The sequence below is a fragment of the Camponotus vicinus genome, unplaced genomic scaffold, assembly GCF_025532165.1.
Source record: "Camponotus vicinus isolate PSW18456_S1 unplaced genomic scaffold, iyCamVici1.0 SCAF_7, whole genome shotgun sequence".
NCBI lineage: Eukaryota > Metazoa > Arthropoda > Insecta > Hymenoptera > Formicidae > Camponotus > Camponotus vicinus.
In genome coordinates this window covers 1,486,828-1,501,175 of record NW_028141979.1, presented here as the reverse complement: position 1 = coordinate 1,501,175, position 14,348 = coordinate 1,486,828, and the positions used below count along the sequence as shown (strand labels likewise).

The 14,348-nt window shown below is 25.7% G+C and overlaps 1 protein-coding gene across 1 annotated transcript; it reads right to left on the bottom strand.

Moving 5' to 3' along the window:
* Nucleotides 1-834: 834 nt before the first annotated feature.
* LOC145974423 (aminopeptidase N-like) lies at nt 835-10,325 on the bottom strand. Its single transcript, XM_083104257.1, has 11 exons — nt 9,820-10,325; nt 9,212-9,706; nt 8,892-9,078; nt 8,112-8,262; nt 6,656-6,737; nt 4,573-4,949; nt 3,309-3,586; nt 1,906-2,096; nt 1,405-1,734; nt 1,247-1,316; nt 835-1,042 (listed from the first exon to the last, which is right to left on the bottom strand). The coding sequence occupies exons 1-11, from the start codon at nt 10,323-10,325 to the stop codon at nt 917-919; spliced, it is 2,793 nt and encodes a 930-aa protein (XP_082960383.1). The 3' UTR covers nt 835-916.
* Between the last annotated feature and the right edge of the window lie 4,023 nt (nt 10,326-14,348).

The window sequence follows — 14,348 nt, the reverse complement described above, 5'->3', positions numbered from 1 at the left end:
AAATTTTACATTTTCTATATGTCAAAATGGTCGAAACATGGTATTACAGTACAAACGTAAATGTCTTCATTTCTATTAACTGTAATGTATGCGAAAGATAAAAATAATATTTACAGTAAAAGGAGTTAATCGATTTGAAAATTAAAGAAAATGTCTTTTATAAAATAAGAGCATTGCCTGTTACTCCACATAATTTTGTATGCACATTTAATGGAAGAATGATAAATATTTTATTATATGCTTATTTAATAGCTTACCCCTTCTATTAGTTGAATCAGCCAGATTTAATACCAGATTTAACACCAAAAGCATTCAATCGCGAACTTATCGCTTCAAGAGACTATCATAAACTGATGGTTCTGTCGGCGTATACGACAGTATATAGAAGGCAGGGTACGTAGTGTTATATAAATATCATTTTTATTATACGTAGCATAGGATATCTTATAGTTCATAATATTTCAGTTATATATATATATATATATATATTTATATATATATATATATATATTTGTGTGTGTGTGGTGCATTTTTATACATATATACATATATTTATATCTGTATAAAATAAACATTAGGTAAATATATAATCAACATCTATATATTAAATTTGTAATACAGAAAGAATTAACAATATAATATTTAATATAATATAACATTAAAAATATTCATAATATTCATAATATGAATTATATTGTAATATAATATAAAATTTTTATACAATATTATACAATACAATATTTTTAATATTATATTGTAAAGTTAATATTATATTGATTAAATACAATTAAATAATTATTAACATTTATATGACAGTTTAGTAAATAATTAAGTATATACATTTATAAATATTATCACAATCATTTATTCTGTATTTCTAATTACTAAACAGTTAGTGTCGTAGAAATATAGTTATTCAATTGTTGAATAAAGCCCGAAAATGATTTATCTGTTTTTCGATCTCCGACCTGCGTGTTTCTATCTTGTACTCAACATTGGAAATGATTGAATTATTTAGCTCCTTTTTTACGAATTTCTTTATCTAAAATGGATTATTTTAATAATTATCATCAAAAAATGATTTCGTATTTTTAATAATTGCGCTGTCACACATGCGGAGTATCATTATGAACAGAATTATAGAAAAATATTATATAAAATATACAACAATTATAATGAAAAGTAAATTTTAAAATTAACACTCAATAAATACAGAAATATAGAATTTAATTTATTTAAAATTTACCTCGCCCAATTGTCCCTTAGAATACGCATTGTTAATTATAACAATTAATGTTACAATATCATTAACTAGCCTGTGAAGAATAAAACAATACATTTATAATTCATTCAATAAATCTTCATGTCTATGTATGGTATATCTTTATTAAATAATATTGTTACCCGTGTTTTATTAATCTGTAATTCTTTAATAAATTTGTAAGCATATATTTAGTATGCCTCTCAATGACAGAAAGAAAAATATTAGCATATAAGGCATGATCTTTCTTCGCCAGTCCAAGCTGATGATGAGACTGATTACAATCGAATGAAATTTGTGATAATTTTATTTCTAAATAATTGATTATAATTTCAGAATTTTTACTGTAAGCCAGACATTCTAAAATTGTACCATTTCCATTGATATAATCATTAAAAACTTTATTCCATGTATCACGATCTGCCATTTTCAAACCATTACAATATGTCCATCTCTTCCATCCAGGCAAAAGTCTACAGAAGACAGTCCAGAAAAGAAGTAAAAACTTCTAACGAAATTGTGTTAATAGATCCTTTAATATCTTATAAATAATTATTGACATAAGTGATAATTAATTTCTCAAACATATGCAAAATATAAAAAATATTCCTATAAAAAGAATTAAATATTATGAAAAGAATTACTTGTTTTCTTTAGGATTTGCTAGATGCCATGTCAAATAATTCGTAGATATTATTTCGCAAGGATGATCACTTATAATACATTCCCACTTTGCGAGTTCTTGTTTTAAACATTTAAGATGATCGTTATTTTCATCATACAGATTCCAATTACTAAATCTAAAATTCCGTATAAAATCAAACTTTAGCACTCCCTAAAATTTAATAAGTATCATTATATTTAATTTATTTATTATTTACAAGAACAAATAAAATGTACGCGCAAATAAACATTTTTACTAAATAATTTTCTTTATATTTCTTTAATATTTATGTGACTTCGTAGCATCAATATCATAATAACCAAATTTACAAATTTCTTATTTGTGTGTGAATAATTGTGTATATATTTTGTCATCTAACTAGCAAATGGATTTTATATCATCTAATAAATTCTTAACATATATATATCTATATACAAAGTGTTTCATAAGATTATGCTAATGCTCGTGAATGAATAGAACGCAATAAATTGAATAGAAAGGTTCTTTATCATTCTGCAATTTTCACAATAATTATTGAAATATTAATTAAAAATATGAATAAGCGCACGTTTCGCGAGGCTAGATTGTAGGATATGCTCAGTAGGTGTATCAACGGCGAGTGTCGCATAGCAATGAAAGAGCAAAAGTCGAGGCGCGATCAAGCTTTACGAGACACTCTGTATATATGCTGTATATGTGTATAATGTATATATTTTAGTCTATGCATATTAATGTATCGATGAATTTGATGTATGTTCAATTATTTTCTTATTTTAAATCTGTGGCATATCAAATATAGATTTTAAGTATTTTAAACTTTAAATCAATTAATCTTTTTTATAAAACAAGCATTTACAAGTGAATTATTATGTATTAAATTATTAAGTGTCATATAATGTAAGAAAATTATCTTTCAATTGTAAGTCAATTTCTCTGCAAAATGTTTGTATATTTTTAACACAGTAAGCATTCTAATACTACGGAAGAAAATTAATGTAAAAAAGATAATTGTTATACTGTGTTTTATAAATTCCTAAAGCACTCATTATTAATTACGTAATTGATCATCAATTAGCATATAAATCCTAAAATATTATTTTTATAGGAAAACAACTTTATGAAAAATTCAAAATTTAAAATGTGATTAAATTAAATTTAAAGAAAAAAAACATATATAAGGACCTTTTAAATTTAAATTTCTGACTTTTGAAACAAAAGAAATAAATAATAATGTATAATTAATTTTTCTGTTCAGCTTACTACATATATGTAGTTTTAAAAAATTCATTATTATAATACGAAATCATTATATTATGTAGAAATAATTGGTGAAATAATGGATGATATTTTATAAAAAAACTGTTATTATATCTACATATATACCTTAAATTCAGGATAAAAATCTAAGAATGGAAAAATATTCGACAAAAATTCAACAGCTTTGAACATAGGATACCATGCTATATAATCTTTTTCCTGTACCAAATAAGAAGCGAGTTCCCAAAATACGGAGAATTCAAGTTTCTTCTCTATCGCAAAATGAAACGCATCATTGATGATTTGTGCCCGATTGAGAACATGTATATTACTATAATTTTCAGAATGTAAGTATTGTGCAATTTTTCGCCAATTCGCAGTATCATAATTGACGCGATAATATCCTGTTATAAAATAAATTACTTTTGTCGATTATTAAATACTTTGAAATGATATATATTAATTAAATATATTTCGAGATGTTAAAGATAATTCGATATTAAATATGTTATTATAATTAGAGATATTTGCATCTTCCGTTTTTATTATTTAACATAAAGGCTGTATCAGCGATTCTACATATTACAGCAAGAAATAAACATTTCAAATATATTGATAAAATTTCAATATTTTTTTAATATCTTTTGTTATATCTTATATTATATATATGAGTTTTAATACATTTCATGATTATTTTTAATTAAAACTTATGTCATATGTGATATCTAGTCTGATATATATGATATATATATATATATATATATATATATATATATATGTGTATATATGTATATATATTGTTACGCGCGCGCCCGAGTCGCTGCGGCCCTGCCATTGTCCGGATCCCGTGGTCAATTGTTTATAAACAACGAGAGTCAAGCTGAGTCGGGAAAATAGCTGTCGAGCTATACGGACGCGTTTCGATCCGCGGCTTATTAATATCGATATTGTGTGTTCTCTGAGTTCTGTGTTCTGTTATTAAAGTTCTCTTAATCATTTAAACCGTGTCATTATTTACGAGTGCGCGGGTGCCGCGTAATTAGAGTGTGCCGATCGGTTGTGTCGCGCGCGTTCGATAAATATCGTTCCGCGGGCGCAACAATATATATATATAATTATATATAATTGGATAATTCTGAGAATTTGGAGATGTGCATATATATTTATATATAATTATATATATATATATATATATATATATATATAATTGGATAATTCTGAGAATTTGTATATGCAAGGAATTTTATACAAATATAAAGTGATTTAAACTACAAACATGATATATATGTACTGAAATTATATACATGATATACATGATATATATATATACTTGAAATTATATACTATATAAATAGACAATAAAGATATAAATTTATTATTCAATATTTACCAGCTTGTTGTAAGTTGAAAATAATCCATTCATTTTTCCCAATAAAGAGATGTAGTTTTGAATGCAATGGTGTTAACCAAATATTTGTAAAAGTTGTATCAGTAAAATCGAGTTTCGACTCCGTAGTATAAGTAACAGGTATATGATATTGTTTCTGATCTAATATGTGTAATTCTACCGATACGGTTACAACAGAAGAAGAAGAATCATTAGCAGAATAATTTCGTGTCACCTCTAACACAGAAGGATACCTCTGCATAATCCACGAATCTATCGTGTCATTTATATTAAAATCATACTTGGGATCCAATTCAATCATCTTAGATCTCAAAGCGTTCCATAAATGATCGGAAGTTGTTGCTTCAGGCTCATGGAATCTATAAGATTTAACATTATGATAATTTTAACACTATATTAAAATTAATAAATAAATAATAAAATAGATCATAATTTACAAAATTTATTATCGTATTTTAATCTATAATGTAACTCCTACAGAGATAGAAATTTATGAACTTTAATATAATTATACAGGGTGAGTTTTTTTAGTTTTTTAAACAGGGTGAGTTTATCTTGAGATATCGAAATATCTCAAGAAATACGAATCGTACGAAAAAATGTTTCAAACAAAAGTTGTATGGCTTGAAGGGGGCCATCTGATGGTGGCAACGATTTGATCTTGGAGAGTCATTTGAAGGTCACGTGAAGGTCACCGTCAATTTCTTAAATGGAACTCCCTACTTTTTATTGCATATTCTTGTAGCTTATCTCGAAGGCTTTTCAAAACACTGTAATAAAATATTTTTCCCTCAACTACTTTTCGAGTTATAAGGCTTGAAATCGATTTCTTAATTTTACATAAACCGTAAAATATCTTGTTAATATATAATTTGCAATTAAGAATTACATATTTTTTCTTAAAAATAACTATGTGGTTTCTTTACACCCATTGATTCCTCTCATTATTTTGTACATAAAAGTCTTAAGATAAAATAATCGAAAAATGAATATTTTACTAGATATTTTACGGTTTATGTAAAATTAAGAAATGATTTCAAACCTTATAACTCAAAAAGTACTTGAGGGAAAAATATTTTATTATAGAGTTTGGAAAGCCCTTGAGATAAGCTACAAGAATATGCAATAAAAAATAGAGGGTTCCATTTAAGAAATTGACGGTGACCTTCACGTGACCTTCAAATGACTCTCCAAGGTCAAATCATTGCCACCACCTGATGGCAGGCCCTCTTCAAGCCATACAACTTTTGTTTAAAACATTTTTTCGTACAATGCGTATTTCTTGAGATATTTCGATGTTTCAAGATAAAAAACACCCTGTATAAAGTATATATATATACATATATATATATATATATATATATATATATATATAATATAAAATATATATAAATATATATATATATAAAGTATATATATATATATATATATATATATATATATATATATATATATATATAATTTTTATTTTAAAAATAATATATATATTTTTATATATATTTTATATTATTATATATATATATATATATATATATATATATATATATATACATTTTCTTTTTCTTTCATTTTTATAACATAAAAAAATAATAAAAATATATATACATATATGTAATATATATTTTTTATATATATTTTTAATAAGAATATTTTATTTATATGTTATTTATATATTTATATTTAATATATATTAATATGTATTTATTAATAATGTCAGCATTTGTCGCGACTCAATAAATAATACTTTTAATTCATTATATTACAAAGATTTTAGAGTATATATATTCTGTATTTGTAAAACTAGATTCTCGAAATTATTCAATTTGAATTGTTTATTATTTAGAAAAAATGAATATCTATTATATATTTATTGAGAAAAATTCAAATTGTAATTCAATCTCGACAAAAATTCATAAATATAAAATATCAGTATAAATTTGAGATTTCAAAGATCTATGTCTTGTAAACATTACAACTGGAGAAATATATTATTAAATTTATTATATATTTCAATTTCCTTTTCCTCTATGATGTATTTTATTACATTACAATACATTATACTTACTGATTGTTCATATATACGTCCAATCCCTTTACAAATATAGACTGTGGCAATGTTTCTACTAACATGCGCCATATAACGGATCCTATAATGTATCAAAGAAAAACAATTTAGTATATTTAAATTGCTTTTACTGCAATGCTCAATAAAGGTTTGTGAATCTATTCCTAATTAATAAAACTAAATATATTACACCGAAAGTTTGTATAATTGAATCAAAGTAAATAGCTATAAAAGATTGTTAAAAACATTTCATCGAAAAAATTTATAATAATAGATAAATAGTGAATGATTAAATATTCGTAAAAATATTAAATTAGACAATTGTAAGAATTCGGATAGTTTTATGTTTTATTATGATCTTTTTTGAAGTCTTAGATAAATATGTATATGTGTAATTTAAACAAAATTACACATTATAAAAATATAAAAAAAATATACAGAAATTATATAAAAATTAAATTTTACAGTTAGATATGTTTCTTATTATTGTTATTGCTAATATTATAATAAAATATATTAAAAATAATAATAATAAAATTAAAGTTTACAAATGAAGGGCTTTGTACGGTTTATATGGAAATTAAATGTCGATGAAATTTGCTGAAATTTGGAAATAAATAGTTTATGCGAAAACAATAAAAGTTAAAAAGAAATGTCAAAATATTACTGCGATATTGATTCATGAAGTCGTTTCATCGCTACAAATCAAATATTACCGAAATAAGGCAATTTTTAAATATTATTAAGGAAAAGTAAATAATATGAATGATACACAATTGATCATTTTTATTAATACATTTTACTTATATATTTACATGGAAAAAATGTGTGTCGCCGTATCGCCGCTGCTGTCGTCATAGCATGCTATTTGATATTTGATAAACTATAATTAGTTAAAAGTATAGTAATATGGATTTCTCTTAAGTCTCCTCATTCGGATGGGGGAGGGGCATAACTTCCCTAATTCCTTTAAAAGATTAGCCTCTCAAAATAATTGAACATCTGTTTCATGGTTTTTCGTAATTTTTGAACCGTTTCTGAAATATAGAGGTTGGAAACTTTATGGACACCTTTATATACATATATGTACATTTTTTCCACGTAAATATAATATCTATAAATTAATTAAAGTAATCATTTGTTTGTGATTCTACTCAATAATATATTATTTATTTTCCCTGAGTCGTACTGAAATAACGCCTTATTTCGACATTTGAACGCTTGTAGTGACGAAACGGTTCCATCAAACGATATCACGCTCATTCTGACTTTTGATTGCCACAAAAACTATTTATTTCCAAAATTTCTACAAATTTCACAAAACTTCAAATTCAATTTCCATAAGAATCGTACAGGGTCTTTTGTTTAAAAATGAGTTTCCTCATTTTTTTATAAAATTAACATTCAAAAATTTACAATTATTTAATTCTTTATTTATGCAATGTTATACGCATACCTTTGATATGAGTAAGAGAAGAGTGTAAATAATTTTCATAATAGCTTTTATATACTATAGTAGAATTTATAACAACGTAAGTATTTAGATAGAGTAATTCATGTTGAACTTGAACTACAAACAAATCCATCATTCGGGAATTTGGCAGAGCCTAAAATCAATTCGATATAATCATAACTAATCATAAATAATCAAAAAAAAAAGTTTTCGGTACATATCTAAAGTAACATTATTATGTACTATTGTTAAGAATAAAAATTAATAGTTTTGGAATTTGACTGAAAAATAAAAAATTAAATCAAAATTGGCACATCAGAGTCACAGCGCGGTAGTTGGAACGCAGGGAAGAAATAACACTTCCTTCTTTTTGAGGAAGGATCAAAAGAAGATCCGAAACGTTTGCCCGTTATTTTTAATTTAATTTTAAGTTTTAAGTAAACAAATAATGAAAAAGAAGAAAATGTTATTTCTTCCCTGCGCTCCAACTAGCGCGCTGTGGCTCTGATGTGTCAATTTTGATTTAATTTGTTAAGGATAAAGTTTTTATGTGTGTTTGAGTGTATAAATATATTTTTTTACGATAATTTTAATATATAAATATATATTTAGTTCTTATTTAATTTTATTTACTGGATTTCTAGAAATTTAAACGACTTGGATTCTTATCATTTCTTATAATTAAGAAATGAAACAGAATATTTGCACAAATATTTAATAATTATCTACATTGCTAAACTGTTAATCATTTGACTGCGTATTCAAATAGCGTAATAAAATAACCTTGTCGATAATGTATGCTTGATAATATATATTAAATCCTTCGTTTAACCATGTATGAGACCATAAGTGAGTTGATTTGAACAGATTTCCAATATATTTTTGTACCATCCCACGTGCAATTAAGCGCGCAATTATCGTTTTGTATGCGACAGAATCTAATTCTACATTATAAGTGATATCTGCTTCTCTAAAAATAATTATACTAATATGTATGAAAAATTTTAAATATTAATACAATTTTGTATGTAAATAGATTATAACCTGATAGGTAATTAAAATAGTTTTTAATATAGCGCGCTATTTTTAATTATATATATTACCGATAAAAAATGAAACCGAAAGTCTGTTTGATTTCATCTTGTAAATCCGGGATTACGACATAATCCACTTTACTCTCAAATAAAATAGAAGTCTGCTCAAGGGCTTTCCTCCAAATATTCCATTTACGCATGTTTACATTAGCGGAAGAAATAACAGTTTTCGCAAATTCTAGATGCGGTTCTAATTCTGGTCTGAACCATATGTCTTGACTAATATGACCACGCGAGATGTTGATCTGATGAAAACCGGATACCAGAAATGCTACACTATCTATGGAGATCAAAGGAGTCTTGTGAAAATATGTCCATATCATATTATCGTTTGTTAATTTAGTTTCTCGTATCGGCATATTTGATAAAGCTTTGTATTTTGGATGATGCATTATGGAAATAACAAAAGTAATTCTTAATTCTGGCTTGTCCCAATATGGAAATATTTGCTGTTTTTTCGTTTGGTACCTATTTTTTCGCTGGATACCTGTTGCGATTAACCACCTGCCGTATTTTAATGATAAGTATTAGATAATGACTAATTTTAGATAATTGTAAGTGTAGATTGCACAAATGTACAATTTCTTTTTGATCTTTCAATATATTCTTCTACTTACTCTATTTCTTTATCTTTATTTATGTATGGAGTTCCGAAAGACTCTCTTACGATATTGATTGGGATTATAAAGTTTATATACAGATCGTATATTCCACGCAGCAAGACATCACCGAAATCGAGCAAGACAATATTGTTTTTATCAGGATTTATTGGTTTTGTTTCATAAATCGTACCATTTTTTTTCTTTAATTTAGATTTTATTATATTCGTTGAATTTAGTGCATAAAAACTTATGTATTGTTTTGCATAAGAAATATTTAAAGTGATTATGCATTCGCTAACGAGATTATCATTGAGTAACATTAACTTCATGTTATAATGTATCGGAAGTATATAATCTGATATATTGTTTGATTTGTCGTTTAATACACTCCGCACGATTTTCGATTCTTCATCGATTTTTATTCCTTTGATTTTTGATTCTTCATCATGCATAGGACTCGCTATTGCCATTCTGGTAATGTATATTATATTACTACATAATAATAGTTTTAAGAATGTCATGTTAAATTTCACTCTGATATCTATAAAAAACATTTCTTCATTAAAAACAAAAGTATTTACAAGGAGTATGCAATAAAATCGACTTTTGTGTGAAAAAACGTTCAAGAGAATTTACTAACGTTTGACAAGAAAATACGATGAATGTAAAGAAAGATTAAAATAATATAGTTTAATAAATAAGGGAATGATTAGAAAAGATAAAAATAAAATGTATTGAAACGACATATGTAATATTTTTCTCGGATTTGAATATTTGGAGACAAAAGAACGTATTTAGACAATTCCAATAGGACAAGAACAATAAACATAACTCTTATTTATCTCAGTTTAGCTATCTTTAAGATTTCTTCTAGTGCAATTACATATATTTCAGTATATATATATATATATATATATATATATATATAATATAAACATTAAAATGTATGAGAAATAAAGGAATACTCCCAACAACGCGATTTTATACATGATATGGATTGTATATTTACTAACATGTTATTTTCAAGATCAATCTGTTCCTTAAGAAAGAAATGTATTAAAAACATACAAACAATAAACGGAAATCAAACATTATTAAATATTTGAAATTTTTATGATAAAGCAAATTGGACCAAACTTTCGGACAAAATTTCTAAAAAGAACTATGTTAATATTTTTTATAACATCTCTTTTTGAATAAAATATTACTTATTCATTATTTGGTATTCATTCGTTCATTACACATTTAAATTAACATATCCTACTGGGCCTAGACATTCATTATAAAAAATATTTTAAAAACAATACACAGGTAATATTACACGTTTTTAAGATAGATAATTTTATAGCTTAGATAATGAGATAATATTTTATATAGCTTAAATAATTTTATAGTAATAATATAAAATTAATTACACAATAATTTTATAATGTCAAAAAGAAATTTAGCTTATAAATTTTACATTTTCTATATGTCAAAATGGTCGAAACATGCTATTACAGTACAAACGTAAATGTCTTCATTTCTATTAACTGTAATGTGTGCAAAAGATAAAAATAATATTTACAATAAAATGAGTTAGTCGATTTGAAAATTAAAGAAAATGTCTTTCATAAAATAAAAGCGTTACCTGTTATTCCATACAATTTTGTAAGAACAATTTTGTAACATTTAAAGAAAGAAAGATAAATATTTTATTATATATTTAATGCCTTATATCCTTTTAGTTGAATCAGCTAGGTTTAATATCAGATTTAACACCAAAAGCATTCAATCGCGAACTTATCGCTTCAAGAGGCTATCATAAACTGATGGCTCTGTTGGCATACCTAACAGTATATGTATAGAAGGTTCTACGAAGGCCGTCTTAACTGCGTGTGCGAAGTGTGCATTGCCCACGGCAGAATATAAGGTTCGGCAAATTTTGGTTAACAATGTAATTCATTATAAAAGAAAAACCTCTCTCTCTATACACACACACACACACACACACACACACACACACACACACACACACATATATATATGAATATATATATTTTTTCTACACTATTATAGACATTGCTTTTTCGAAGGTTGAAGAACGATTTGAACACTTAAAGAATTTTCATGACTGGTTTGGGTTTTTAAATAATATAAAAGAATTTAATAAGGAAAATAAAGATTTTAGACTGAAAACTTGCATGGATCTACAAATAAAATTGAGTGATCCTTCACTCGAAGAGTGTGATATCGATGCGATAGAACTTAATTACAGAAATCGAAAATGTTTCAGTTTTCTTTGAAGATGAACTTAATGCTTTCGGTGTATTGTAATTTATGTTAAAAAATGAATTAATCACAATATTTCCAAATTTAACAGTATCTTTAAGAATTTTACTGACCCTACCTTTAACAGCAGCTGCAGGAGAAAGATTTTTTTCTACGCTCAAATTAATAAAAAGTTATCTGAGATCTTCAACGTACCAAGAAAGACTCAATTCTTTAGCTATTTTAAGTATAGAGAATGAAATATTTGAAAGCTTATATACAGGGTGTTTCATAACATGTGGGACCCACTTCAGGGATGGATAGAGGGCACATGAACAATGAAAAAAGTTCATATTATATACGTAGTGTTATATAAATATCATCTTGATTATACATACCGTAGAATATCTTACACATCAGAAGTCAATAAGTATATACTTTTTTAGTTTTTGTATTCCGTTTTTGTATAAAATTTTATTTGAAAGACTTTTAAAGACAATTTTTCTAGAAAACCATTCGCGAGAGAAAATTAATTGAAGAATCATAATCGCGCTTATACTTGCATGTATTGGCCGATCTTCTTTAATTAATATCTCGAAATTTTACGTGGTGGTTTTCAAAATGGTACATGACTTTTTAGTTAATTTATCGAGATCTACTTATGTTTTCCTTTTGCGGGAAATTGCACTGACACCCTGTACATATAGTTTAATTTTAGTAAAATGTATATAAGCATATAATTTAATTGGAATAATTAAATTCGAATATACAATCTCATTAATACCAAGTGTATGTGAGTACGATTATTATTATACAAGATACAAAAGAAGATGCATAACATCTTTAAAGAAATTTGATAATACATGTTGCACAAGAGGTACGATAATAAGGTAGGATAATTTCCAAATAGAAAAGAGAAATATATATATTAAAAAAATACATATATAAAAAAAATTACAATTACAGCAAATTCAGCCACTTTGCGACTTTTAGCGTTTTACATTGTGTACCAAATATACGGTATTGCTAAAGAGCATGATTGCATTTTCCAATTTAATAATGCACAATATACTGAACTGTGTAACTGTCTATGTTTGAAAATTGTGAAAATTCCAGAAGAATTTTTAATCTTGATACTTCACATGTCTTCAATCGTAATATCTTAGATTAAAGCAAATTATTCTCGCTTTATTTTCTTAAATATATAATAATTATAAGAATTACATAAAAAAATATATTACAATAATTTAAATATATGATAAAATAATATCAAAGTATAAAGTAAGGAAAGAATGCGATATATTAAGAATCTCAGATTTTAAAATGTAAAATTTAATTTTTGTTTAACTTATTGATATTTCCATTATCTTTATAATTAAAATATAAATAAGAGAATCAGATTTTATCTCAGCTGATTTGATTTTTGTTGACTTTTAAAAATGCGTTTAAAAATCCTATTTTAAACGCATACACAATGTATACTCCTCCGAGCTCGCCTCTCCCACTTTCTCGCGATCCGATATGAAAATCTCTTTCATGGCCAGATATAAATCTTAAACGACGTCAATCTAATTCGATCGTCGTAGGCGTCCAGTGCGGGATTAGCGGATAAAACTTTGCATCGTTTCGACGATTAGGATTATCCGCGAGGATTTGACTTCGTGAACTCAAATACTGATAGCAGCGTATATCGTCGATATTAATGCAAATGGGAAATTGATACTCGAGTATTGATGATTCGGTCAAGCAGCCTCGAGAGTGCCTGAGATTTCCGCATTGCGGAAAATGTAACTACAATATAAGCGCGATACAAGTGTACTATGTAAACTATTTTTCTTCAAGTAATAAATATCGCGAGATATTTTTGGTACCATTTTTAGATCGATCACTATTGACATTTCTTCAATAACATATTTATACAATGTGATAGCTTTATAAGATTACATATTTTTTTAAATTCGAGATTTTAATTCTTTAATTCTGTTTCCATTTTGATCAGCATATTTTTATGCATTTTTTACAAGTTAAATAAGTTCAACTTAAATATATTTAAGAAAAGATTTGTAACGATTATAATATGATTAATATATTAGTACGCAATCTAAATAAATAATTTAACGTGTTCAACGTGATAATTTGCATGTGTTTTTGTATTACCGCAAAATTTAATCCGAATATAATGTACAATAATACAGTTGTTACGGATGACGATTCGGATAGGAACATATTCGTGATTATTAATTTCTTACAATACGGAAACCAGTAAAAAAGGGAAAGCGAAAGTAAGAGGGAGA

What these genes read in the sequence shown, in the direction of transcription:
- LOC145974423 (XM_083104257.1), bottom strand. Translation starts at nt 10,325, where the DNA reads ATGACATTCTTAAAACTATTATTATGTAGTAATATAATATACATTACC. An exon ending in GCAAATCCTAAAGAAAACAA is followed by an intron (nt 1,735 to 1,905) that starts GTAATTCTTTTC and finishes TGTCTTCTGTAG; the next exon opens with ACTTTTGCCTGGATGGAAGA. An exon ending in CTAAGGGACAATTGGGCGAG is followed by an intron (nt 1,043 to 1,246) that starts GTAAATTTTAAA and finishes AATCCATTTTAG; the next exon opens with ATAAAGAAATTCGTAAAAAA.